The 27,742-nt window shown below is 46.7% G+C and overlaps 2 protein-coding genes across 4 annotated transcripts in view; one reads left to right on the top strand and one right to left on the bottom strand.

Moving 5' to 3' along the window:
* Positions 1 to 643, bottom strand: part of ift27 (intraflagellar transport 27 homolog (Chlamydomonas)) — a 7,450-nt gene extending 6,807 nt beyond the window's left edge. Inside the window, exon 1 of the mRNA XM_086212302.1 lies at positions 233 to 643. Within this exon, the coding sequence (XP_086068428.1) occupies positions 233 to 266 (34 nt within the window). The 5' untranslated portion in view covers positions 267 to 643. The remainder of the gene's footprint in view (positions 1 to 232) is intronic.
* Positions 514 to 27,742, top strand: syngr1b (synaptogyrin 1b). Of its 3 annotated transcripts, none has more exons than XM_086212300.1 (4): positions 514 to 1,478; positions 17,305 to 17,542; positions 20,203 to 20,348; positions 24,910 to 27,742. In XM_086212300.1, the coding sequence occupies exons 1-4, from the start codon at positions 1,377 to 1,379 to the stop codon at positions 25,057 to 25,059; spliced, it is 636 nt and encodes a 211-aa protein (XP_086068426.1). In that variant the 5' UTR covers positions 514 to 1,376; the 3' UTR covers positions 25,060 to 27,742. The 3 variants fall into 3 exon arrangements, with proteins under 3 accessions (XP_086068426.1, XP_086068427.1, XP_086068425.1); XM_086212301.1 differs by lacking the exon at positions 24,910 to 27,742 and adding an exon at positions 21,623 to 24,596; XM_086212299.1 differs by having other exon boundaries at positions 1,002 to 1,478; positions 24,844 to 27,742.

The following is a 27,742-nucleotide window of genomic DNA, read 5'->3' as shown; positions in this document are numbered from 1 at the left end:
GTTTTTCCTTTTTTGAGTGAGCAGAAGACCAGCGCATTGTTGAGATCCGACTATTTCATCTGACAAGATAACGACGGATCAGAAATTTTGCTGCTTTTTGCTTTTCTGCTTGAAAAAAATTGTGGACTGTTTATCATCGCCATCGGTGAACTGACCTGCTAGCATCTCAGTTAGCTTTAGCTCGTTAATGTAAACACCTTCTGGATGGACTTGTCAAAACTATTAAACTTACCGACAAGCAGACATCTTGCCCTCAACTTCACCATGACGCTGGACAACTTCTCGCCCCGGCGAGTCGTGGCTTTAGTCTTCAATGTCACTTCATAAACTCAATTTAAGGTTTCCCTCGTTGTTTTTCTTCCCCCTCGGTTATTTTCTTCCTTGTGCCTCAGCAACATGGACACAACGCGTCTCTAAGCAACCAGTCAGAGAGGCCTTTCATTGGTCCCGTCAGAGAACACGTGACTGCGTAGCTGTGCCTTCATTGGCAGGTAGTGTGCGTTTCCCCTCCACATCGTCTGCTGGCTCACACCTTCTCTGGCTCTTTCTCGATATTAACAAAAAAAGACGAGATTGGTGACGCTTTTTGCCCGGTATTTATTTATAATATTTACGTTCATAACGAAATCCTAACTCACAGAGAGAGAGGCTTCGGGCAGAACCCTATAAGACCACTAGAGGATGCTGTTTCCACTTTAATCTCACGCATAACATGGCGCCGTCATCGTCCCGTCAGTGGCTGATATATTTTTATTAGACCCAATTTACTTTCATCATCACGGAAAGCAACCGCAAAAAATCATCCAGGTACATTCCAAACCATCGGTAGTTTAATTAATATGCAACATGTGGGAGGACATTTGTCTCCTTCCCACTTCCTGTTAAAAACAACAACAAACGCTTCTAGACAAGTGGGAAAGCGCGTGACTCCTTTGAGAACAAGCGCGCACCCTTTGTAAACGCGTGCGCGTGCCTGCTGAGTGAGTGAGTGCCCCCCCCCCCCGTGTGCGTGCGAGGCGTGACGCCGGGTGCGCGCTCACGCTACTAGCAGCAGCTTCTGCGCGTGTGCGTGTGTATGTGTGCATATGTGTGTGTGAGACAGAGAGCATCATCAAAACACAGGCGCGCAGCTTCCTCTCCCCGGGTCTCCGAGGAGGGAATTTTAGAGGTTAAATTAAAAACTACGCGGGGAGAGGAGAGGACAGGGCGTGCGTGAGAGACACACGCAGCCTTCCCCCGCAGCTGAAGCAGCAACGCTGGAACCAGGAGCGCACTCGGGTGCTTTCCGCGTCGGCTGCCCGGTGCTCCACACACCCTCCTGTGCCTTTTGAACCTGCAGCAGGGAGGAGAGAGGAGGACGAGAGAGGCGGAGGACCATGGAGGGGATGCAGGCATACGGAGCAGGGAAAGCCGGAGGAGCCTTCGACCCCGTCACCTTCTTTCAGCAGCCTCAGACCATTCTCCGCATCGTGTCTTGGGTGAGTGAGGGCTTCGAAATCGTCTTCAAATCCTTTCTTCTAATGGTATTTCTTTAATTTTAAAAGTGTCACGTTTCATTTCTCACGGTACGATCCAAGTCCTCCGAGTCTGTGTTGAGAAGGTCCTGGTCCAGCATGGCTGCTTATTACCTTCGGTTACTGTAGGTACTAACCCTCCCGTCTCCGAGGAGGAGGACGCGGATGAAAAAGAACCACAACATGAGAAGGTGCTGCAAAATTCCTAAACTTCAAGGAGGCTCCCACGTGACATTTGACAGGAATATGACGGCCGTTTATCACATTGCTGAATGTCTTTGTTTAGCTCACTACATTTACATTTTTGCAACTACAGTACTTATTATTATTATTATTATTATTATTATTATTATAGTTATTATCTGAGACAAAGATGAGCAGTTTCCCCCTCGTGTGCAATAAAGATATTCTAACAAAGGAGAAGGTGACCTGGTAAATCACGTTGCAGGATTTGGAGGAAAAGTGTTATTGCAATTGTTGTGTCCAATATTGTGAGATAAAGATCCATGAGTCTGCTTGCCTGGCGACACTCATGAGTGAAATGACTGATTTTAACAGTGCATAAAAGAACCTCAAACGTACATATTTGAGCTCGTACAAAACACAGAAAACAAACGTTTGTGAAGTAAAAAGGATAAAAAAAACCCAGATTCTTCTACTAGATTAGATCAATTGCAGTAAATATAGTTGACAAAAGTCAGCCGTTTGTGTTCTACTGTTCAACATTCAATCATTGTTGGTTGTTGGGTTTGTTTGAGCGCTGCTGTGGGATCGCACATGCTGACGTTTCAGTTTGATTAACTGTGCAGTCCAAGTAGTGAACAGCGATGAATGGCATTTCAGATTTATTGGTGAAATTCCCTGATTTGTCATTTCCGTGCTAATTTGCTGACTTTTATCCTCCTGAGCTTCTGCAGAGGAAGAATCAACTCCTCCTGGGGTCTGAACCAGTAAAGAAACTACACCAACAGTGGAAATCCAGGGCAACCCCCCCCTCCCCCCAAAAAAAACCAACAACAACGACATGAATGAAACACAAAGAAATAGCAAGGATAACGTAACAACAGCCATGGTTACAGCTCCATCAGGTCTCCCGCTGAAGCAGCAAAAGCTCAAACGCAGTTCCAGCTGCATGACACTGGTCTTCTTCAGAGAAGCGCTGGTGTTCTGTGCCATGAGAAGCAGCTTTCCATGTGACGGCGGTCGTGCTGGATGTTGGCTTGTTTTACATAATCATGAGTTCGTAATCATTGTGCCTCGACTGCACTTGAGGGGGAGGAGGAGACGTCGACCACACACCAGCAGGGGTGATGCCATGGTTATTGCCACTACCAGCCCTGGCGCCGGTTCTTGTTTTTATTATTCGTGATAAAGTTTGATGATCGCAGTGATTTATTTTCATCGGCAGCTTTTCTGCGTTTCTGACTGCGTCCCGCCATGTTTACGCCTCGTTATCTCACCTGAATCCACACAGGAGGTAAAAGCTTCAGGCCGATTCTGCCTCTTGTGTGTCTAAGTGTAAAATATTTATCGAAATCTGTCCTTGCAAATGTCTTTATTGAAGTGCAGAAAGTGATGGGGGTGGTGGTGGTGGTGGGGGGGGGGGGGGGGAGTTATGGTCGCTGTCCTCAGATAACTGTGCTGAGAGGATGAAGAGGCAGATTCCTCGTGGATGTCATGGCTGCGGGTTCTGGCGTGTTGTCAGTAGACTAACAGTTTGGAAAATAATACATCAAACTATCGCTGTGGTTTTAATGGTCTCTCGTCCTGGCTGGTGATCAGACGGTGCCGTTTCAAATTCAGGTTCAGCGAATCCTGCCGTAAGGACTTTAAAACCCAGACCCAAGAGCAGAGGAAACGGGACCAGAAAATGTTTGATCCTGCGCAAAAAGAGAAGAAAAAATAAGCCAGAAAGTGTTGGTAATTATTATAAGAGTAAGGAGCTTCTCAACCCATAATGCATGAAAAACTAGTCAGAGTATTGGATTGGGAACGTCAGAATGGGGCACAAGCTGGACCTTAAAGCATAATACCAGACGCGTGACCACTCCTACGTCCCTGAAGCTAAATTGAAGTGGGACGCCTTTAGATTTGTGCGTTTGAGTGTATCTTTTGCTCTCATTACTGATGATGCAAACAGAACGCCAGGAAGGACAATGGTCATTGTAATATCATACAAAGTTATCATTTAGTGACCCCCTGACCAACATCTCCATGGTAACAGCCCCTCCATCAATCACAGCCGTGACCAGTGTCGCACCCTCTTACTCTCATACTGAAAATGAGCGCTCATCACTGAAAGCAGATTTTCATAACTTTTATTGTTCATTTTGTTTAAAGAAGAAAAAAAAGACTAAATTATGGCTTTGCTTTCATTTTTCAACTGACAGAATTCCAATTTCCTGTAACCGAGGACGTAACAGTCGCGTGGGTGACGCCGTTCAGCTATAAATCACATGGGGGGGGGGGGCAGGTTGTGAGAGTTTGACGTGATGTTGCACCGTTGCTATGTTTCCCTCTGAGCTGACAACCGTTCATAGACCTCTGGTTCTTCCTTTTATAACACGCAGTAAAATGGCGTGGGGCTTTCTTCGGACAGCTTCAATGCTCGTCTCCCATGAGCATCAGTCGGGGTTTCCCCGTTATAACACATCCAAACTAAACCATAGATAAATGTGCTGTTGTTTGCTCTGCCCCACCCCACCCCCCACCGCTAAAAGTCAAAACTTCTGATGGTTTCCTCCCCCACAATCCACTGCAGGTTGAGCGTTAATGCCATCATTTAAAAAAAAAAAAATCCCCATTCCAGCTTTGGCTGTTACTATGGATACGTGCTGTTGCTCTGGTGACACTTTCAGGGCGGGATAGACCTGAGGCAGTCCCTCCAGACCCAGGAATAATACAATTAATTATAGTTAGGATTTCTGCAGCTTAGCGCTTCTCAAGGACCCAAAAGAGCAACGCTTTGATGGTTGTGGAGATCAGGACAAAAGTTGTGTCCCTGAGTGGTAAAGCGCTGATCCTTGGGTCAGAGGCTGAGGGGTTCAGGTTGGTGCTGAAGGCAGGTCGTGGTCAGCGTAGAACCGGAAAGGAACCGGAGACTTGGATGTAAAAACTTCAGAAGTGAGGCAGGGGAGAGCAGCGACTGCACCCGCCGAGTTCCCCCCTGAAAGTTTCAGAAAGTGGCTGATTGTTGTTTCCTCTCAGGCCGCTGAGGATGTGTCCTCCCTTTCTCCCTGCACGCACCCGCAGCCCAGCTGATCCCTCTCCCATGAGAGCAGACCAGGAGATTCCTTTCTGCTTTTTTTTTTTTGTTTTCTTGGTGCATCAGCTTGGTGTCAGAAACCCAGTCAACACCCTGGAAAACAGAACATGGAGCGCAGCCACAGTGTGCCTGCAGACACTGTTTTTTTTTTTAAATTTCGCTCAGGTCTGTTACAAACTCATCACCGACTGAACGGTTTGTGAGAATTCTGTCGCCCTTCCTGTAATGCAGCCTTTCAAACCAGGAAATACCTGAAATAAATCACAGTCCAGTACAACTGAAACCCCGAACCATATCCGGTCCCGTATCATGATGTCAGCCCTGCCTCTGTAGTACAGACGTACATCAGGTCGATGAGTGTCGACACATCTTGAAGCATCTTTAATTTTACTCTCTGGATGTATTTCCGAGGTCAGGATTCAGGAAACTTTCAAAATTGTTGGTTTCCTATTTGGTATTAGCTGCACGGACACACTGACGGCTGCGCCACACATTCTCTCAGCTCCATGTTAAACACACGCGCAAACGCACACAGTTTGCTAGCGCTTGCATGTCAGAATTTAGACGCGGGGCTTGAAACCCAGCTGAGATGCCATTTGCATGTTTGTACTGTTCCCTGTGTCTTTGTGCGGTGCGGCCGTCTGGTTGGGAACATTTCTGACAAAGTAAAGCCGAGTTGTGACTGCATTAAACATTTAGAACCAGCTGTGGTGCGTCAGACAGAGCTGCTGTTGGTATTTGGCAGGTCGGCCTGTTGTTATTGACCAATCAGCTCAGAGTGACAGGAGCCAACCTCCCAAATACACCCTGGTCAGAGGAGTTCACATCTATGCTTTGTACTGGCGGTGCACTGGACATGCTCAGTTTGTTGACATCAGAAGATTTTCTTTACATGTTTAGGGACAAAAAAAATCATGTGAGCTTCCTCTAACGATGCTAGAGTGATCCCACATTTTAAGTATGAAAGGTTCCATGTTTTTATATCCGTGCATGCATGGCTACCATTCCCTCTAATCTGAGGAGGACATGGAGAACATGGTGGACTGGAGAAGTGCAGGTGTGACCTGCAGGTCCCTCAAGTGTCAGACTAGATTTGGGCATTAGCGGCTTGATGGGTTCAGTGGACTGAAGAGGTGGTTTGCTGGTTCATGTCATCCTGCAGGTGCTGATCATTGCCCATGAAAACCTGTGGAACATGTGCCACCGCCAGCGTGTCGAGCCCCCCTCTGACTGTCTGACCTGACAAACTCACCAGAACAGAAGGGAAGATTCCTACGGTCCTTTTGAGTCTGCACCTGTAAGCACCTGCAGATGCTGCACTGCCAAGCACTGGTGCTAGTGACTGGTTTCTTGTGGGGCTCTGACGGTATGACGATGACTCACCGTCGGGGTGCGCTACATGATGTGTGTCTCTCCGGTGTTGTAGCTTCAGCTCAGACGTTTCACCTCTCATCTAGGAGGGTTCTTTGGTTCTCGACCGGTAGAACTGAAGAGGCCTTTTGGACGAGAGGTGAAACATCTTCGTATTCCGACTGCACTCAAGTGCTCCCGTGTCCTGGATGAGTGAGAACCTTCACCAGCAAATAAAACTGCTCCTGGAGCGTGGCGTGGCTGCCGTGGAGTCAGAAACAGGTAGAACAGAGGACATGCAGATGTCAGTCCAGACTGCAGCTCCGCCCCCTCTCTTGATTCTCTTAGGCTCGTCTTTATAAGATTGAGGAACCATCTGGTTTCTTACAGTTCCACAACCTCGTTTCCGGACTCATCTGATCATGTTCTCATTAATTTCCACCTAAATTTAAAAGTTAAGGGTGGGGGGGGGGGGGGCAGAGTGTGTGTGAATGAGTGACTGGGTAGACGAGAGTGGATATGAGTGTGGTTGTTTCCTGGATTTGTGACTTGTGTGTGTGTGTGTGTGTGTGTGTGTGTGTGTGTGTGTGTCTGTCTCGTTGTGTATCCTTGGTGCTGCAGTGGCTCTCCTTGAATTGTACATTGACAAGGTCTCCTCTCTCTCTCCCTATCACTCTCTCTCTCTCTTTCCCTCTCTCTCACATTACATGAGCAGCTGCTGCCATGGCGACGGCAGCAATCAGGTTTCCCCAGTCCAGACCAGCGCACTGCTGTAGACAATAAGCCCCCCCCCCCCACACACACACACACACACACTCTGTCACATACTAATATCCTCCAGAGGTGATCCTGTATTGTTCAGAAGTCCAACCAGCTTACAGTTGTAGTGAGCACCACTGTCGTCGTTACTGATACCTTCTTACATTTGTCTTCAGCGGGAAAGAGTACACCTGGGTAAATTACTGCAGTAGTCAGAGGTATTTATTTAACTTGGGCGGCGTCAACGAAAAGCTCAAGTTGAACGGCCAACTATGAGTGGACCCGGCCTCTCTATCCTTCGTGTGCGGTGTCCCAAGCTATGTAGAAAATAGGATTTTGAGTTTGAGTGATGGAAGGTGGAACATAGACACTGAAGCCATTGTTTGATTTTGACCTCAAGGTTCATTTAATTTCAGCAAGACTGCATCATATTAAAACTTAATGGCACCAATTACAAGCGCTGTGTGACTCACATCAAAGGGACTGCGCCCATCCTCTTCCTGTAGGTTTTGACCTCATGGAACCGTCATGTATTTAAGGACGTTTATGTGTCACGTCGACTGGTTTTTATTTTTCTTGCATCATTTAACAACTCAGACTGCAGAGATGTGTGTCGTTCTTCTCCACAGCGATGTATTTTGCAACATGGTGGCCTAGTAACGATCTCATTTCACAACCAAAACCTTTAGTATGTTTACCTTTGATGACGTGTCTGGACTTTTATCACTAATAGATAACGCAGTTCTAGAGCGGCCATGTTGAGCTGGTTTCGGTTTGTGTCCTGGTCTCATCTGGACTGAGCTTCGTAGTTTTCTTGTTTTTCCTTCGTGATCAGCGTCTAGTCTTATTTTGTAATCACTTACCTCCTCACACTTCCTGTCTCTGTCTGTTTCCCGCCTTTTTTGAGTCACTCACCTGTGTCTTGTCTCCTCGCGAGGCTTTGTCAGTCAGCCTGGTTCCGTGCGCCCCTGTCGGCTCCTTGCCTGACTCGTGTTCTCCCACCTCGTTCTTGTTGTGTCACTGGTTGAGTTTGTAGTTTAGCTCTGTTGTCTGTGTCAGCTCTTCAGCTCACGTCACGCGACCTGATGAGTTCTTCAGTGTTGTTCCCCGCCTGTTTCCTCCAGTGCTCTTCCTGTCCTGCCTCGACATCGTGAACTACATGAGGGTCCTAGAACCTGACAAGAGCAAACGTACTGGTGACATGCGATGGTGACGACTTCGGGTCCTGGGTTTGTCACCAGAAACACAAATAAAGATGTGCTCATGTCTTGCCCCCCCCCCCCCCCAAAAAAAACACCCAGTTTGTAGCAGCAACCCAAAATGTCTTGACATCACATGAAAAAACACCTGCCGCCCCCAACCCCCCCCCCCCCCCCGCCCCCCAGAAAGATTGCTAAACATTCAGCTTATTTCTCTGTGAGATTTTAGGGTGAAATGTTGCGTGTCAGAGCGATGGGAGTCTATGCAGTCTGAATGCTTTTTTAACCACAAACTTGGCCTGTTATCCGTAGGCCTCTTCGCTTCACAACTCTGAAAGTGGAGTTCACATCGCCGCCCAGTTGATGACGAGGTCACTTGGCGTGGATGATATTTCACTGATACTGTGAGCAGGCGCTGAGCAATGCTGCAGCCACAAAGACCTGGTTACAATGCCCTTCAGGGCCACGGTCCGCTGTGTACCTCTGTGATTATGTTGCTATTTCGAATACAGGATTTTGTGTGAGGTACAATGTGTGAATAGCAGAGTGACATGAGGCCCGGCTCCATTGTCTGGTCTTCACAATGCATCCAAAAGACCAGTCAGCTGCCACAGCAGCAGCTTTTAATCATTCACAACCAACCAGACTGCTGGACTGATATGATTTAAGCCAACGCAATGATGAGATGGCTGATTGCAGAGCGCAGGCACATGTGTGTGTGTGTGTGTGTGTGTGTGTGTGTGTGTGCGCGCGCGCGCGTGCACGCGGCAGTCACCTGAATCTCAGAATTTAGAGAAAGACTGACAGATGCAGAGTGACGATAGTGGAGAAAGGGAGATTGATGCATTCATGTTCTCATGTTCACAAATGTTCTCACCCACCCACCCACCCACACACACACACACACACACTCACACACACTTCTGACCATCCGTATCCATGATGTGCAATTTGTAAGTGACCCTCTGATGGTCACAAGATCAGAAACCCATGTGGTGTCCTTCACAATGCTGGCTTTCATCACCACTACAAGTCTTGTGATCTGTGGGCAGATCAGACGGCTGAGAGAACCTCCCACACATCTACTGACACACACACACACACACACACACACACACACACACACACACACACACACACAAAACTGAAGGCCTCATACACCGACCAAATCACAGGGGAAAGTGGAGTGGGGGAGGAGAAGTCAGGAATGTAGGGGTCATGGAGATCAGGTACTGATCATGTCGCTAACTTTCAGGTCTGAATTTTGTAGATGTGTGCAAAACTAAAGCAGGATGAGTTCATCCATGTGTCGTGTGTGCTGCTGTTTTGACGTTGCTCTTCATGCTGGACACTTGTTGCAGGATTCATGGGTTCCAGCTGGGCACGCAGCTCCACGTCGTCGGCTCTCGGCCTGACACACATTTTAGACTTTGCTGTCGTCGTTTTTTTCTTTAGCGGCAGCCCCTCCTTCAGTGATGCCTCCTCGAGCGCACAAGTGCAAATTAAGATATTTCGATGATTCATGATTGCTTGAAAAAAATTATTACAAGATCAATCTTTGGAATTTATCAATCATTATTATCTAATGCAAATTAAGATGGATTTGATTGGATGAGGAATTATTTGAACCTCATTGGTTACCCATTTAGCCTCATTTGTTCTCTTGGTGCTCTCTTATATTGCATTCTAAACGAATACAAATACAGGAGCAAAGACATGTCCATGTCTGAAAACCTTCTTAGTTAAAGTGCCACGTGTATCTCAGGATGGTTATGCATCATTGAAAATAAGAATTTGTTTTTCGTCATGTATCTGATGTGCATACCAAGGACATGCTTTGCATCAGCCATCACAAACCCGGCTGGATTCATGCTAGCAGCTGGAGAAAAAGCACAGTAATTCAATCTGCTGCCTTCCATGTGACAGTAAATATAATTGTGACCCTGAAGAGGGTGGATGCTTTCAAACTAGGTCATGCCAGAACCAATCCTTATCCAAGTAAGTGTTGGTGTGTGTTTGGTGGCAGCTTAGAAGTGATTGTGGAAAAGAAAGACGGTCCCTGGTTGTGAATTATTTCCCAGTTGAGTTTCTCATCAGAAAACCAAACCATGTCACACCAGTGTCCTCGTTCCAGAAAGAAGGAGGCCCTCCTGCTCTCTAAATCAATATGGAGGTACAAAGAATCTTCATGTGCAACGGTTACTGTGGATCACGATGATGGAGGCAGCTGGATGCAAGCGCAGGCGAGATCAGGGTGGCAGGAAATGGAAGAGCTTCAGTTGATCACAGCTGTGCTTCTCATGGGAACCCTAACAGAAGTAAACTTAGGTACCCACCTGTTCACTGATGTAACCTAACAGACCATCCTGCTTTACCCCAGTCTTGGTCAGATCTTGCCATTTCAGCATTGAGGTTGCTACTAGCTTGCTAGCTTAAATGTTATTTCCTGTATTGAGGACTTCAAAAACTGCAGCATGTAAAAGAACGAAGGGGCAGAGAACGCAGACTGTGATGGTCAGCTAGCAGCAAGCTTATAGCAACAAGAGAATAGGTTGTAATGTCTGAGCATGTCTGGACCGTATCGGCCAGTCAGAGAACAAGCGTCCAGATACAAGCAGTCAGAGTGGGGTTCCTCAGGAGAGGGGCGGGCGACCCCCCAGGATCAGGTTGAGCGTTTCCATCATCCGTCAGGGACTCAGTGCTCATCCGTGTTGAAGGGAGCCAGTTAAGGTGCCTCGGGCGTCCAGTAAGGATCCCTCCTGGTCAGCCCCCTAGGGAGTGTTCCAGACACATCCTGCTTGGAGGAGGCCAACCAAGGAGCAGGTTGGGGGACAGTTTCAGTGCACCGGCCTGGGAATGCCCAGGCAAACGAGGGAAAGGGAAGTGTGGAGTTACCTGCTGGACCGTGGACAAGCGGTGGAAGTTGTATTTGGGAAGAGATTGTTGCCTCCGGGTCATCTCCATAGAGACGCATCCAGTGGGAAGCTGCCACCTTGCTTCTCAGTGGCAAACCTGTTTCCTTCACTGTCCCACGTGGAAGTGGGAAAAAAAGCCTTCCTGTGTTCCTCTTTGTCATCCCTGTATTATCAGAGTATCTCCCTGTAATTGCCTTCTTTTCAGTGAGAACTCAGCTGCACAGACGTTGATTGACAGATCTCTCTGATCAGCCTGCTCAGGCCAGCTCCATGGGGGTCCACACCTTAGCTGAGCTTCCTTCTGGGCTCTCATCTTTGTAGTGACAAACATTGAGGTAGGACTGTAATTTATTCAGGAAGACCAGTGTGTGATCAGACTTTAACCTTGTCTGTTGTGTGCATGCAAATCTGCTGGCGGGTGTCGCGCTTCCTGCTCACTGTCTGTCCAGCTGCAAAAAGACACTTTGGGCAAAGAGCAATTTACAGCCCTGCTGTGAACTCGTCTCTCCTCTGCATTCAGTAACACGGAACCGGCCACAGAACCGGACCTGAAGGAGCAGTATTTCTTCAGGACCTGTCACTGGTCCAGCCAGAAATAACTTTTTTTCTCAGTGTGTGTTTCAGGTTTATCATGACCGCTAACTTTTTTTTTCCTGGCAGTCCACTGAGATCATGTGATTGACCGTGTGTGTTCAGTCATGTGTGTGTGAGACTTTGTATTTTCTGACCTGAATCTCTAAGTAAGCTGGGAACGTGAAGCAGTGGACAGAGTGTGTTTGAGCTGGATGGTTAAAAGCGCGTGTGTGTGTGTGCGCGCGTGTGTGTGTGTGTGTGTGTTGATGCAAACTCATTTTTCTCAAGAATGCTTGTGGGCAGACGCAGGGCCAGTAATGAGGGGAGATGGAAGAAGACGAAAGGGAGGGAGCAAGCGATGATGCAGCCGATCTAAATATAGCACCGCCTCCATACCCCTTCTGCCCCCAACGCTTTCTTCTGCCCATCCCCTCTGCAATCCCTCCATCTCTTCCTGAATCCCTCCACCCCTTCATCATATCTCCTTAATGAAAAAGGTTGCAGGTAGATGAAGGGGGGGGGGATTGAGGTGTTATTATCTGTCACTACACGCCCGTTCTTCCATAAAGAAAGACGTGCAGGCGGCGAAGGACTGCGCGGAGAGGCAGGAAGGGGATGGAGGGTGACGTGGGTTGAGCATGCCTGCTAACAAACATTCTCTAAATGCCAGCTCGTGTTTCCTCCCTACCTGCTGTAGGAAGACCTGCGTTTAACTTGAAAATTAAGGTCATGACGTTTCACAGCTGAGGACAAAAACAACCCACAATCTACTGAGTGATATGAAATCATTCTGACCCGTGAGGAGGTCGTTTCTGGGTCGAGTGGATTCTTCACCAGCATGTAATAATTGACAGTTTTAATATCTACGGTAAAAGTCCATCACATGCTGTTGGACGCACTTGCATCACCCACAGTTGAGAGGCAGCAGTGAGACGAATGATGCAGGTGATTGTTCAGCCTTCCAAGAATCTGAGGAAGACCTGAATGACGATGACCAGAACCCACTCAGCCTCATCGACAGACTCATCGCAAAGCATCATGGGTGAGACATGGCGGAGCTATCGGTGGAGTTTAGGACTACAACCGATAAATAATCGCAAAAGATGGTCGATGTCCTCACTGATTTATCATACAAATGCTCAGGGTAGGCACTGAAGCTGAAGCTGGATTGTGAAGCTCCTGAGACGGATTCTACCCCACCAGACCCTCGTTCCATTCCCCTCATGCTCATTTCCCTTCAACAGAGTTGAAAGGTCAAAGGTCGTGTGGTGTTCGATGTGGTTGAGTCATATTTGCAAATGGAAAGAGGCTTTAAAAAATAAACAGAAAACCCAAAAGCTTCAGGTAAAGTTGCTCACCTGCGCACACAAACTGCTCGGAGTCGTTTTGTACTGAATGACAAAGTTGAATATGGCAATTATGTCAACAACTGTTTCTCCAGCTGATTTGCAAATGCTTTGTATGACGTGTGTCATGCAAAATATGTGATTAAGACTATATTTTTAAAAAAAGACTGTGAGCGTTGACACGCGTGCTCAGTTTTTCTTGGCAGTTCTGAAATGTTCTCAAGGAAATGGATTTTTATGTTTGAGTGCGTGAAAAATTGTTTTTCTCAAAATTCCTCAGCTTAACTCAGTAATGAAACATCCGCCTCTGTCCACGTCTCATATTGTCCGTCTGCAAATTGGATTTGTCCCGTTGACGAAGTTCTCAACCTCAGTACGAACGTCGAGTCACGTGATGTCATGACACAGTAAAAACACTCCATTCACCGATGAAAATCGCGAGACGTGGCTGAACAGCCTGTCCTCCTCCCGTGTCACCAGCATTGTTCCGCCCCTCAGCGTCTGATGCCGTCGTGGCATCTGTGTAAAATTAACCAACAATTTTCAACTGACTCTGTAAATCTTTTCACTTGAGCTCGAAGAAGCTGTGAGTCACGGATGCCGGCCGTGACACAAGCAGAAGAGGCATAAGTGCACTCAGATGACTCAGTTTATGTTTGTCTTCAAATGCTTCGTAACATTCACGTCTCTGTCACTGGTCTGGTCATCAGTCCCAGTAGCACCTCTCCAATGGCACCCAGCCATGCAGTCTCCAGGTGCTTTTAGAGGGGGTTTCACTGTACTTGTGGTGTTCATGTCTCGGCATTTTCTGCGAAATCGGACATGAAGGTTTTAAGGAACCTGTTGAAGTCTGCACAGCTGTCACATTAGCGACACGTGAACTCCTCTTTGTTCTCATACACAGATTTGTTCCCGAGAAACGTGCGTTTGAAATCATGTGCAGTGTGAGCTGCTACATGGAAACAGAAGGTTGGTGCAGGTGTCAGGACATTCCAGAACATTCTGGACGGGCTGCATCAAGGCCCAGGCAGCACTGGACTTGTTGGCATGTTTAAAACGTGTGTGTGTGTGTGTGTGTGTGTGTGTGTGTGTTTGTGTTGGGATCAAATGTGAGAAGCGCAGATGTTGAAGGCAAATCTGACGTCTACAGTATGTCAGTATTTACATATTTGTTTAAATATTGATTCGCTCTGCGAGTACTTGTACTACTACACAGCCCAGCTGTACAGTTCTGAGACCGCAAACCCAACAACAGTGAAAGGCTTCACCGAACAAACCGTGACAGCAACATCTTTTTAATCACCCCAGCATGTGTTTTAATCACCCTCGGCTGACGCTGACACTCACTGGGTTTAATAAAAGTAATAAGCTTACGCATAAAAACTTCATGAGCACTGGAACAATAAGAAGAACAAGTAAACCCATACCATGGTCTTTATGAGGGGCTGGTGTAGGCAGCAAGATTAGAAACAAATATTGCTCAGTCTGTGTAGAAATACAGAAGCACACCTTCTAATGATACCCGAGTACGAGCCGAATAGAAACTCACAGTTCCTTCTCGTAGGTTTGTCCTTTTTTAGCAGTGAATATGAGACCAATTTCCAAAAAGACCTGGCAGGGATGTTTAAGAAAGAGCCCTTAAGTTTGTTGGAAGATCCCTTTAACACAGTGAGAAACTCCATTTTAATTTTTTTATTTTGTTTACATCTTAGGTAGGTCTGTTCCCCCAGTTTTGATCATGTGGCATCAGATTCTTGCTGAAGGGGCCGTGAACCACCTCACCTCACCTCACCTCACCTCACCTCACCTCACCTCACCACCTCACCTCACCTCACCTCACCTCACCTCACCTCACCTCACCTCACAGTCAAACCTGAGATCAAACTGGCTTGAAATTTCAACTTGATATTTTTCTCCAAGTCCAGTCAAACAGAGTGTAGCTCCGTGTGCTCACTCTCCTATCTGTGTCAACACACTCATATTCTGATTCTGCTGACACTTTACTGGGGTCCCAAGTGGGAACCAGACAGAAGATGAAGGCCTGGAAAGCAGATGAAGAAGAGAAAATGGTGCTGTAATCCCCATCGTGACTGACGTCTCTGTCTGCTCCCGGCCTGCTTGCTGGCGTCCGTGGTCAGGCTGTCAGGGCTCCCTTTGTATCGCTGTCATTTATCACACAAACGCAGAAATAACAGCTGGGTAAACTACCTCCAGCACAAGGTCAACCTCTTGCTTTCTGTCTCGCTTTCCCCGTCAATCACACACACACACACACACACACACACACACACACACACACACACACACACTTCGAGAATCCATCACTCACCACCACAGCAAAATCCACTGTAGAAAAACATAAACACACTCAGCATTCAGACAGAAGTATTTCCCCGGCGGTTTGGACTGAGGGCTTGTCAGCTGGATGGAGTTGTTACAAACTGAAGTACAAAGTAGATCTCCACGCTGCACTGCAGGGTAGAATGCTAACGCTGCGGGTGCTGGTGTGTGTGTGTGTGTGTGTGCGCGTGTGTGTGTGTGCGGTCTCATGTTTCTGGCCTCAGAAAGGATGTTTCTCTGATACCGCACTGAGTGGAAGCTCCCGTTGTTTCAAGAGGAGCGGAGAAAGGGATTAGATGGTCTCTTAGTAACCTGCTCCTGTTATATTGACTCCATTTTGTAGACGTTAGTGTCTCTGCTCCTCCAGGCGAAGGCAGACTGGAGCGGAGAGGAAGAAAGAAAGGATGACATCAAAGCAAAGAAATGTGGATAGAAGAATGAGACATCAGATGCCGTAATTGGTTTGGCGGTCGGTTGCTGTTGGGATAAAAACCTCTTGAGCACGCACTCGTAATAAATAGTAATTTATAATAATTATTTAGATAAATAATAATTTATTTACTTACATTACTGCTGCTTTAAAAAAAGGATAGTTTAGACATTTAATCCATGGTGATTTCATCTAGATGGCATTTATAATCCAGCTTGGTGGCGCCACCTTCAACACGGGAGAGTGAATTGTTCTGCTGACTCACTCACTCACTCACTCACTCACTCACTCTCAGATTTCCAGGTCAAGTTGAAGAGTATTTCAAAGGTGTAATGTTACCTATATATTTGTGCTACTGCACTGCATTGCTGTAACAGTGAGCGCGGTGTAACACCGAAACATGGCCGCCGTTTGACCATATATGGTTAGGACGTGGAGCCAGTCGTCGAGGATTGGCCCCTCCAGAGGTTGGTTGGAAGTGTCCCTGAGGCCTGGAACCCCCACGATCACTGGTTCCGATCAGCTGACACCACGCGTGTGTAAATGTGTTGTAAAGAGCTTTGACTACGCAGTCAGACTCAAGTTTATGTTCAGTCGCCATCACAGTCGATTGCAGGATAGCAGTGACAGGCTAATTGGTCTTCTGTCAAACACCACGTTTTAAAAGAAAATCTTGAGGCACTTTGAGCAAAACTATTTAGGAAAGACCAGGGATTGTTCATAAAAGTCTCCTGCGGGGTTGTCGTGACATTTGGGCTGAGAGTGTCATGCTGAGGTGTTTTCTTATTCATACGTTACACCGCCAGTCTAAATATACCATCTGACTTCAGCAAGCGGTGTTCTAAGGACACACATACACACACGGATGTCCTTACACTGTGACCGTCGAGCTGATCGATGTGACGATAGACACTGTTCAAGGAGCAGGGGGACCTGCTGCAGGCGGAGAGGACGTGATGTGATCAGCTACACGCGTGGTGGGATTACGAGAGGATGATGAAGATGATTGGAACATGAGGACCAGCGAGCAGGATTGAGGGTTAGGATGGAGAGCATCTGGTGGACAGGTGGTGAGTGGAGGGTCTGAGCTATTTCTTGGCGTTGCACAGTGACTTGAGGATTTCCTGGTTTCCAAGCAACCTCTCCGTGACGATGTCAGGAAATCCAAGAACCAGACGAACAAATACTTGTCCTTTTTAGTGCTGTTTCTCGTGGGGACGCAGCCATGCCTGCTGGCGGCTTGTTCGGCTGTGCTGGAGCTACATAAATGACCCCCGACGCACACTCCCTCTCGACCACAGAGCTGGCATCACCTTGGTAAAGAAGCATTGGTTTTGGTGGCATCCGTGGTCTGCTGATAGGACATATGTGAAGAAGAAACTCATAAAGAAATCATCTCAGTTCAGACATTAATGACGTAAAACTACGGATGTGTTCTCCAGTACGACATGCGTATTTGTTGTATCTCCTTTCAAAAGTACAGCTGAGTACGAGATATTGTTCTGATGACCTTGATGACATTTTTGATCGACTCGCAGCTCGAGGCCTCTCATACTTGGGTATTGTCCTGTTCGTTAAAGGGTCCTGGTTCACTCATGCCTTCTTCTCTGCAGCTCTTCTCCATCGTGATCTTCGGCTGCATCGCTAATGAGGGCTACATCAACCGTCCCAATGAAGTAGCGGAGTACTGCATCTTCAATCGCAACCAAAACGCCTGTAATTATGGCGTCTTCATGGGCTCCATGGCCTTCCTGTGCTGCATGGCCTTCCTGGCGCTCGACATCTACTTCCCCCAGATCAGCAGTGTCAAGGACCGCAAGAAGGCTGTGCTGGCTGATATCGGGGTGTCAGGTAGACCTTCTGTCCAAACTTGTACTCAAACATGTTAGGTGGCGTGATTGTTTGTGCACTTGTTTGTTTTTCAAGGCATCTTTTCTGCCTTGTTCTCACGGATACACACTTTCCTTGAGATTCTTTTCAAATACAACATGTATTTTTAATAAGTTGGTTCTGTAGGCTGATAGGCTCCTGCCCCCCCCCCCCCGACCCTTAACAGGAATAAGGGAAGACAATGGATGGATGGATGGTTCTGTAGGCTTTGACGCGGTTTTACAAAACTGAAGTTGGAAAACAAGGATGATCTACTTCCTTTTGCAATTCAGAGCAGATTCCTTTTCACCATTCTGGCAAGTTCTCGTTAGACGTCAGTCTTTGTGTACGCCAAAGAGACCTGAGGTCCGTGTCGGTGCTGTCGGTCAGATCGCAGCAGTATTCCACAAAATAAAGGAGGTCAGCTCTCAGAGCGCTAGTTTGAGGGTTGCAGCTTGACCCGAGGGAGAGCCTGAGCAGCTAGTTAATGTGTTTAACTTATCCAAACCAGTTTGGCTGAGTTTTGGTTGGAGGAGAGATGCGGCTTCCCCTGCTGTTTGAAGAAGAGATAGAACAGACAGCACAATGCAGCGGAAAAATACATCAGTCCTTCCTGTTACTTGTTAATGGCTCTTTTCTTCCTAAGTTGTACAGACACTATGATATTTTGTAAATAAATTGTCTTGAAATCCATCAGTCACTGCAGAATCGCTGAATCGTGATACTGTCAGTGTTGGGGCTCGCCACTTGTCTGTCAGGGGAAAGCATCTGATCGTTGAGATCCCTTTCCAAGTTACTTTGCATTGCTTGGTTTCTGGTTTGCATCCAATTTACTACGAACAATACAATTAGTATTTCCGAAGGAAACTTGCAAACGTGTCTGTTCGTCTCTTTGCACTTCCCACGTCAGAGCCACACTCCTTACAGAAGGAAGAACGTGGATTAGAAAGCATGAAGAAAGACGGATGAGTGGATTAAAGACACTGTCGCCGCATGAACAAAAACGGTTCTGAATGTCCTGATTCAATAAGAGCTGAACATTTTGTAAGGCAATAACTGAGCTATTAAATGAAACGACTACAAGGCAATCTGAGAGCAAATGTCACGCCAGTGGAGTTGTGCAGCTTGCTGTAGAGCTTCAAGACATACGGAAATAGATTTCCTGACAGCGCAGGCGTGTAGCGCGCATGAAGATGGCAACCAGTCGACTGCAGGCAAGCCTTTACTGGTACAACAGCTGTGAGCTTTCAGGACTGACGGATGATTTGGCTCCATCGCATGGAGGAACAGCAAGCTCAACCACGTGATCTGGATTTGCTCGTTTCCCGGTTAGGACCTTTGAAGTGAAAGTACATAAGTTGACACATTTCCTAGCATAGATTATCTTGTTGGGTGGGGGGCTGGGGTTGAGTGAAAGAGGCTTCTGCTGGAGTCTGAGCCCCGGCAACGAGCTGACCAAACACTGGCAGCCATCACGGTGGCCTTGATCGATTTTATTTTCAATGGATATATTCTGTAGTTTATTATTTGTACCGTCCCCCCCCCCCCATTTATTCCCCCAAACTTATTCATGTGTTTATTATATTTCATTACACTTGCTGCTGCCTCATTAGAAATGAGGACACTTTCCATTTGGTCAATGGATTTCATCCATTAAATTAAGAGGAAGGTGAAGCTGGAATGCTGCGCACTCAAAGCTACAGCCTTCTATCAGACATGGCAGCACCGGGTGACAGAAAAACACTCATAACAAAGCAAAAAGAAGCTGGACGTATGTTTCTGTTTGGAAGATTCTCAAGCAGAAGGACCTGCTGGAGGTAACTGTCATGAGAGTGTGGAGAAACCTTTGCTGAGTCGCTCCTTTGAGACTTTTATTGTGTTGGAACTGCTCGTAAATGTTGCTATCCAACAACTTTTTCAAATTTGTGTTTGGTTCCTGAGTCCACCTCGGCGGAGGTAGACGCCGTCCAACTTCCTCTGGTTACACATTTTGCATCTCAGTTTTGAAACAGTGTGAAGCTGATAGCACAGTGCTTATCCTTTTCTGTTTCTTCGCAGCTTTTTGGATTAAAGGTTGCAAAACAAGGTGTTAAAATGAGATCATTTTCTGTACAGAAACATCCCCCCGCACAGAAGTACTCTTTTCAGTCTGTCTGAGACCGACATTTCAGAAATGTGCGACGCGGTTCTCACCAAAAGGAGGGGGGGTGTGAGAGGAGCGGGGCCGTCCACAGGTGCTAACAGGTCTCTGGGACATGGTGGGTCGGCTGCTGCTGTGCTGAGCTCACACACGGTGACACGAGCGGCAGCGTTGAGTCACTAATGAGCCCAACCCTGCTTCCCTGCTCTCTGTTATCACTCACACACTTTCTGTTCCTCCTTCTACCAGCAAGTCCGTGTTGTTACAGAAGACCTGGATGTTTCTTCTTTAACTTTGTAGCAGAGAACTGTAGAATCGTGGGTCACGAGAGCAGCTTGGTTCTAACGTGCTGCTCTCTGATGATTTATTTTTTAGCAGTTTACCAGAATCTGTGCTGCAGTTGCATGCAAAGCAGTTTGAATCCATGTCATCTGTTAGAAAGGTGCTACCCAGGAAGCACTGACTGGGCTGTTTCTTGTCTCTCCACCTGTTGCTCTCTCAGCCTTCTGGTCCTTCATGTGGTTTGTGGGGTTCTGTTTCTTGGCCAACCAGTGGCAGGTGACCAATCATGACGAGAACCCGCTGAGGGAGGGCGGCGACGCTGCCCGGGCAGCCATCACCTTCTCCTTCTTCTCCATCTTCACCTGGGTAAGGGTCACCCCTTCACAGGGGTTCTCTCTGTAGCGTAACACCTGTCAGAGGGTAGGTGTGTGTGTGTGTGTGTGTGTGTGTGTGTGTGTGTGTGTGTGTGTGTGTGTGTGTGTGTGTGTGTGTATGTGTGTGCGTGCGCCTGCGTGCTTGTTTATTTTATCCCTCCTGGGTCCTGACGTCTATACCAGAGCAAGATTTACAAAGAGCCGTCATGCGTTGCTACGTCTGCTACATTTATGAAAAAAAAAAAATCCTAAAACCCCTCAGAACAAATCTGTGTCGTTGACTGAGACCCTTTCTTGTTCCTCCTCAAACTAGTCGATGGCGACAGAACTCCGTGTCGTTCCCAGAGCCCAACTAGACGGAGTCGCTGCTGACTGACTTCCTGGTTTTTCTGACATTCGTCACAGATGGTATATAGTCTGTCAGCTGTAAATGCATTTCCCGTTTCACATACAGTTGGTTCCCCTGGGGGCTGTGACACCAGATTAATCAGCCCTCAGAGGCCGCTCACCTTCTGATGTCTAAATTTGCGCCATGTGTTAACGTGGTTACACCCGGAGAGAAACTAGCGCTCAGAGGCTGTTTGTTATGCGTTGAACAACGTTTCCACAGTCATGAAAAAAACAACAGCGCACCTCCTCGTCATCGCCAAGGAGAATGATGACAGACTCTAATTGTTTCTACACGCTTTTTCTACCCTCTACCTGTTGAAGTTTAACACGTTTTGTTCCGTTTTTAACACCCACAGTGTCTCTTTATGGCTGTTGGACAGATTTAATGTGACCCTGAGCTACACTGACCATGTCTGTTGTGTGAGAAAAGTGTGTGCCAGATTTTCACGGCACATTTATGTGTCTTCATCACGTGAAGATGAGCTCCCTCAGGCAATAACAATGTCCACAGAACCTGCCAGAGTCCCTGTAGCCACCAAAAAAATCCCACTCCGCCAAGCTGACGTTGCGTCGTGAGCAGACCTGGTGCGTTTCAGCCAGTAACATTGTCATTTCCTGTTTAACGATGGCTCATCGACCAGTTTCTGTGTGAAAAAATATCTATCGATACAGGATGAGCCTATTTTTACATTTGCAGGTCGGATCTCTTCTCCTCCTACTGACAGAAGTGCAGCAGCTCTGTCCTGATAGGCTGATGGGCTCAGTGTAGCCGGAGCCTTCATGTGTGTTGTTCTGCTTGAACGCTCTCAACTAACGGTTCATTTCCAGCCGTTTCACACGTGTGAACTCATGAGTGTTTGGATGTTGTTCCAACAGGGCGCCCAGACTCTGTTTTCTATGGAGAAGTTTAAGAATGTGTCATTTGAAGAGGAATACACCAAGCTGTTCCCGCCGCAGCCTCATCAACCTCTTGTCTGATCTTTCCTCTCCCGCCGCTGCTGCATTAACCCTGTGCAACTGGTTCCACGTACTCCAGTTCCTCACTGGGAATGAGCTTGTTTTAGGGCACCTGGTGACATCAAACTACCATCATTTGTGGCAGTGGGTAGAAGTCTTTTCCCGCGACATTGCCAGATGCTGAGGTTTCATAAACATCACACTGAATTCCTGATATAAACTTGGAAAAAAGTTTAACTAAAGGTTAATATACAGAGGCAGGGATTCTCTTTTTGCCTCGAGAGTGGCGAGGGAATGAGTGCTAGAATCTGGAAATAAGTTGTTGAACATCTTGTTCCCTCATCTCAAGGAGGTCAGTGGTTCCCACAAGCTTAAGATATTGTAACATTTTGTTCCATGGCATAAAATATGTCAATAAATACCACAGTCATGAATTTAAAAGCATTTCTTTGCCCTACAGTGTCAGTTGCCAACAAGTGTCTAAAGGAGACAACAGAGGTCGTCGAGGACATTTAATGTCATGTAATAATTAATTGAATGAACTACACCACGGCCATTACAAGACTACGTTAGCCGAGCATTCGCTTTGCACTTCTAACCTCTGCATTTACACTTGAAGTTATCTTGTGAAAATAAGCCGGCGAGCCTTTTCCTATGTAAAATTCCTGCAGCCTTTGGTTGAGGGAACCCTCAGAGACGCTAACTTGCAGGTTAAAAAGCTCATCGCTTCGGCACTCTGGACATTTCCTGATTTAGGAAGAGGAAGGAAGAGCTTTACTGACAGGTTTGCTGAACCTCATCTGGCAGGTGGATCATTTGTTTCACACGCTCCCTACAGCCTTAGATTCACCACCACCCTGGTGCCCTTTAACAGGCTCAGTGTCAGTTTCCAGGTCAGGACGCCACTCCTCTGCTCATCATTGTTTACTGATTGATTGGTGCTGTCTGTTTGCTGTAGAGGAGCCAGTTTTTGTATTTACAATTTTTTTCTCACATTTCTGTAAAGAGTTTCTGTTCAAGCTTAAAATGTGGTAGTGATGATCTGCTTTCATTTGAAACCATACATTAGTTGTTTTCCATTTCGCTTCCTGCTTCTTCTTTTTCTTTCAATTATCTCATTAGACATTGTTGTTTTTTTGTTGTTTTCATGAAGGGTACATAGTTTTGAAAATCTTACGATTGGATTTTGATTCTCTGGGTTACAATTCAATCCAAAATCGAACCTCAATTCAGTGCATCCACAGGAACGATGTGGTGTCGATGTGGCGAGTTTACTGTTACGGTGTTGTATGATTAGCTCAAGTGCTGCAGCCTCAGCACTCCCCTGGAGGGTTTGTCCCGTCGTTCATCTCGGGGGAGTTTTAACTCTTGGGTCCAGGGTCAGAGAATGTTCCGAGCAGTCTTGACCAGGTCTTCTTGGTTCACCTGCCTGAGTTCCTGGACGGTTGGCGTGTCGCACTAGAAACCTGCGTCTGATCCGCGGAGTAACGTTGTCTTGACAAACACTATCGTCAAACGTCTCCGCTTACGTTTGTGACCTTTATTAAAGATGTTCTTACCTGGATTGAGAAATGAGCAGAGCAAGTGGTTGGTTGTTGCTCGAGGAATCTGTCTTCCATTTCCAAAGTGGCCGTCACTGTCCAACCTGCCCCATCCACCAATCAGGTCCAGACAGTGCCCGCCAGCTGGGTCCACCATCTTGGACATCCACAGTCAGAGAAGCCTGAAACAGAGTCCGCTGGATTGGCTGTGAGTGCTGGAGAGTATTTAGCCATGACAGCGTAGCAAACATTTGTTTATCTGCAGCTCAAACATGCGCTAGCTGTTAGCAGCACCCACAGCTTGACCAGACACTGTTTCATATCTGCCCTGACTGAGAATTTCCAAGATGGCAGATCTGCCTGGCCGAAGCTCTGCACATGCGCGGAATTTTTGCACATGCTAAAGACGCGTGTAGCAGCTAAGAAAGGTCGAGTACTTACTGTCTATTTCACATAAACCCAGTGATTCAAGTTCCTCTGCTGTGAAGCTTCGACCATGTTCGCTTCTGTGTTGCTCTCATGCCAAGCAAGTCGGAGGAGTTTGCCTCTTCGCTGAAAGTGACATCTTTGGTGCTGGCTGGCTCAACCTGTGTCCAAGTGCAGAATAAGAACATGAAAAGAACTTTCTGGATCACTTTTGGATCGGCAGGGTAAGAAGAGTAATGAATGACTCTTTGCCACCTTTAGTCTTCATACCCTCTGACCTTCTCTCACCGTTTCAGTGACAGTTTTATCGACAAGTTAATCCAAGAATGAAACTTTTATTCAGCCGATTCTTATGACCTGTAACTGTGCATATTGTTGAGGCATAAATACATTTTATTTCTTGAGTTCTTTATTAAAATGGTTCAGAAGAAAAAAAACCTATTGTCTGGCATGTATCATTCAGAGGTTGGAATTCATATGATTCAAGATTATTTTCCAGTGCCTTAATTACAATTTTGTTCTTAAATTTGCTGTTTCATTTCTTTCAACCTGAAAGACAGCTAGATGGACAGTGTCCATGTCACTGAGGAGACGGGCTGAGAGGACAGGGGCTGGTGCACCGGAAAAACTGTACAACTGGAGTGGATCTGTGTGCGGCATTTGATGACGTTGAGACGCAACAGGAAATAAATCCTGAAACTTCCCGGCACTCAGAGCTTCAATCATCCCAACGCCCTGTGATTTCTCTTCCTCTGCAAGTGTCTTCCTTCTGTCTGCCAGTGATGCTGCCAGCTTTTATCCACCGTCCTGAAACGTCAGATTATTGACTAAATGGAGATTTGTAGTGTTTCTCGGTGCAGGGCTGTTTAATAATGCACACAGACTCAGTTCCGCTGCCTGTCCCACTGGAGCGAAGACATGCTGAGGTGGAGTTTCTCTTTACTGAGTCACTGAATTGATGGCTTCTTTCCACTAACTTGCTTGTGCTACTAACTTGCTCTGACTGACCCACGCAAAGCATCTAATGAAGCTGACAGGCTTTCTAGCAAACTAATCGATGTTTACCTCTCTCCTCCCTCTGCTCTAACACATCTCTGCTTCCACATCTGTCTCTGCTCCACCCATCCATCTCCTTCCTGTCCATCTCTGTCTCTGACCGTCTCCACCCCAAAGGCGGGCCAGTCCTTCCTGGGCTTCCAGAGGTACAAGCTGGGGGCTGACTCAGCTCTCTTCTCCCAGGACTACACGGACCCCAGCCAGGATGCAGCCAGAGCCCCCTACACCTCTTTTGGAGGAGACGACCTGGAGAGTCCAGGTGGAGGAGGGGGGCAGGCGAACAGTGACGGAGCCTTTGATGGCACTGGAGGCTACCAGCGCCAGGACTACTGAGATGTTTGGGGGTTATCTGGGTGAAGTTGCCCGTCGTTTCTAATTTAGAGGTTTGAATTGTGGCCATGAAGAGTTACATGCGACAGTTAATGCAGTCAGCTGGCAGGCCTTCATGGGTCATAGAGAATTTTACAGTGACGTTGCTATCAGTGAGTGTTGCAGGAATGAGTCTTAAAAAGTTTTAAAAGTTAGCTTTATTTGTCGTCCGGTTCCCTCGTCTGCAAGTCAGTGAGTTTTGGTTGTCTGAAATCCGGTCCGCAAACACCAGCTTCAGCTGTTCCATCGTCGTCACACTTGTGAATTCCGAAGTGTTAATGAGTCTTGGAATGTGGTTCGCTAACAGGAGTCTGAAGGAGACTGCAGAGGTTGTCGAGGACATTAAACGTCATGAGGGTGAAAACAGAGGGGTGAGGCTTAGTTGCGGTGATGTTGAAGTCATGTTTCCGTGGTGTAGTTCCTTCAGAGGCTAATGTTAGCTCTGTACTGCTAACCCTTGCATTTACACTTGAAAAATCCTCCAAGTCTTGTTCGTTGGTGAAGCTCTTGATCAACAAAACGTGTCTCAAGCTTTTGCTGGAGCTTTTTTTTCAACAATTATCCCAAATCTAAAGTAAAGATCCCACTGGCTTTCGCTGCAGGGAACCCACTGAGATCCCAGCTTCTGCTTTAGCCTGCAGAGATTTGTTCTCTCTGCTGCGCTCTATTGGACTCGTTGTCATCGTGGAATAAACTGTCTGATCTCTAAGTCAGAAATCTTGGGCAACTTTTCAGACTCCAGTGAGGGACGGGACGCGTCAGTCAGGTGTGAGCTCACAATGAGAACGACAGCGGGGTAGCTTGGGGGATGCAGGGATTTACTGGGTCCAGTTCAAAGGGTCTGGGAGGGTTTAAGGAACTAACTGGGTGTGAAAAATCAGGAGGTCACCGTGCAACAGGTCAGTGCTTGCGACCACACGGCCATCATCTCCTGAGGTCAGCTGTCAGTCAGTAAAATGACGGGAATCCTTGTCAGTTGAAACACCACCAACCACACGAGTGCCCACTCAGCCTCTCAGTGTTGAACAAACGTTTTAGCTGACAGTCCCGTTAGGAAGGTGGAGGCTTGGTTCTTGGTTTCAGGATGGATTTGTGCTCTTTAGTTTATATTCAGGCTGATTTAATCTTGGTGTTGCCATTGGTGTTGTGCTTTGATCACCCCACTGGTTCACTTCCTCTCCGTTGCCAGTGGACTCGGTTATTGTTCACCTGATAAATGCACCAGTTGCTATGACCTCCCACCTCTTTTGAACAACTTGATCACATGATACATTACAGGGGGCGTGGCTCAAAGGTGGAGTGGCCGTCTAGCAACTGAAGGGTTGCTGGATTGATCCCCACTTCTCCCGGTGACCATGTCCAAGTCCTAGCCCCTAATTACTCCTGATGGCCCTGCAACGGACCGGCGAGCCGTCCAGGGTGAACCCGCCTCTCACCCGATGTCAGCTGAGATAGGCTCCACCCCCCCATTACAGGACTTTAAGAGGAGCAAAGGCAGCACAACCAGACACATAAATCACTCTTTAAAAAGTGGGCAACGAACAGGAAGTACCACAAGAAAAAGATGCACAAAGTAAGAACATTTCAAAATAAAACAGGAAGTGACAGCAGGTGATCAAAACACATGGAGGAAACAAACTGGAGACTCAAAAAGGCAAACAAGAAAAAACAGCCAAATCACAACAAAAGCATCCACAAGTGTCCAGAACTAAAACTCATACAGTCCAAACGGGAGCGTGACAGATAGACGAACAAGTAACAGCTGCTCGACTGGCAACCAATCGTCATAACCATAAAACGGGTGTGTTTGTGTGACTTTTAAAGTCGTATGTGTGTGGGACAGCGTGTGATTCTTCGTTTCCCCTCTTCATCTCCCTCCATTGTTGCCTCAGTGCTGACTGCCAAGTAAAACCCACCAAACACAGGGCAACGTAGACACAACACGCACAGACCTTACTCAGCATCATTGAGGTGAACGGAGAGCTGATTGTCTCCTTTTTGTCAATAAGCATGAAAATATCAACAACAGAGAATTCATCACAATCATCGAGCGCCCAAATTAGACAGCAATCAAATGTCAAGTCAGAAAGCTGAAAGACAACTGACTGCAATTCAAAAACTGCAGGATTTTTACTTCTCGACTCAAATCTTCAGATGAGTATGACCATGCATAGCGTCATGCATTGCTAAGTATAGCTATCCCTCTATAAATATATGTAAATATATAATTCAGTATACTAGAGTGTTTGGAAAAAAAAAAAGATTCTGCTTTATTTTAGGGCATTACTTCTGTATAAAAAAGAAAAGACAAATGAAAGAAGATCTATGGTCTGTTGAGTGATTTTGTGTTCACGGTGAGGTGATAGCCAGGCCTCATCCTTTGCGTCGTGTTCAGGGTCAGGAAATGTTTTTATTTTGGGATAATAACGCTAAATATACACAAATCTAACGAAAAAATGTGACCAAATCATGGAAGTATATATGCATATATATATACTTTATAGCGTGTAACGTGTAGATGTAGAAATGTGTGATGTTCCTCTGTGAAATCAGTTAAAAAAGCAAGGTACGATTTAAGAAAAATGGTGTACAAATATATGTTTTCAACGTGTTCAATTTTAACCAATTAAAATAAATAAAATGCTGA

Source organism: Aulostomus chinensis, chromosome 8, assembly GCF_037954235.1.
Source record: "Aulostomus chinensis isolate RoL2024-O1b breed Wild chromosome 8, RoL_Achi_v1.0, whole genome shotgun sequence".
In the NCBI taxonomy this organism is placed as follows: Eukaryota; Metazoa; Chordata; class Actinopteri; order Syngnathiformes; family Aulostomidae; genus Aulostomus; species Aulostomus chinensis.
This window is presented reverse-complemented; position numbering and strand designations above follow the sequence as displayed.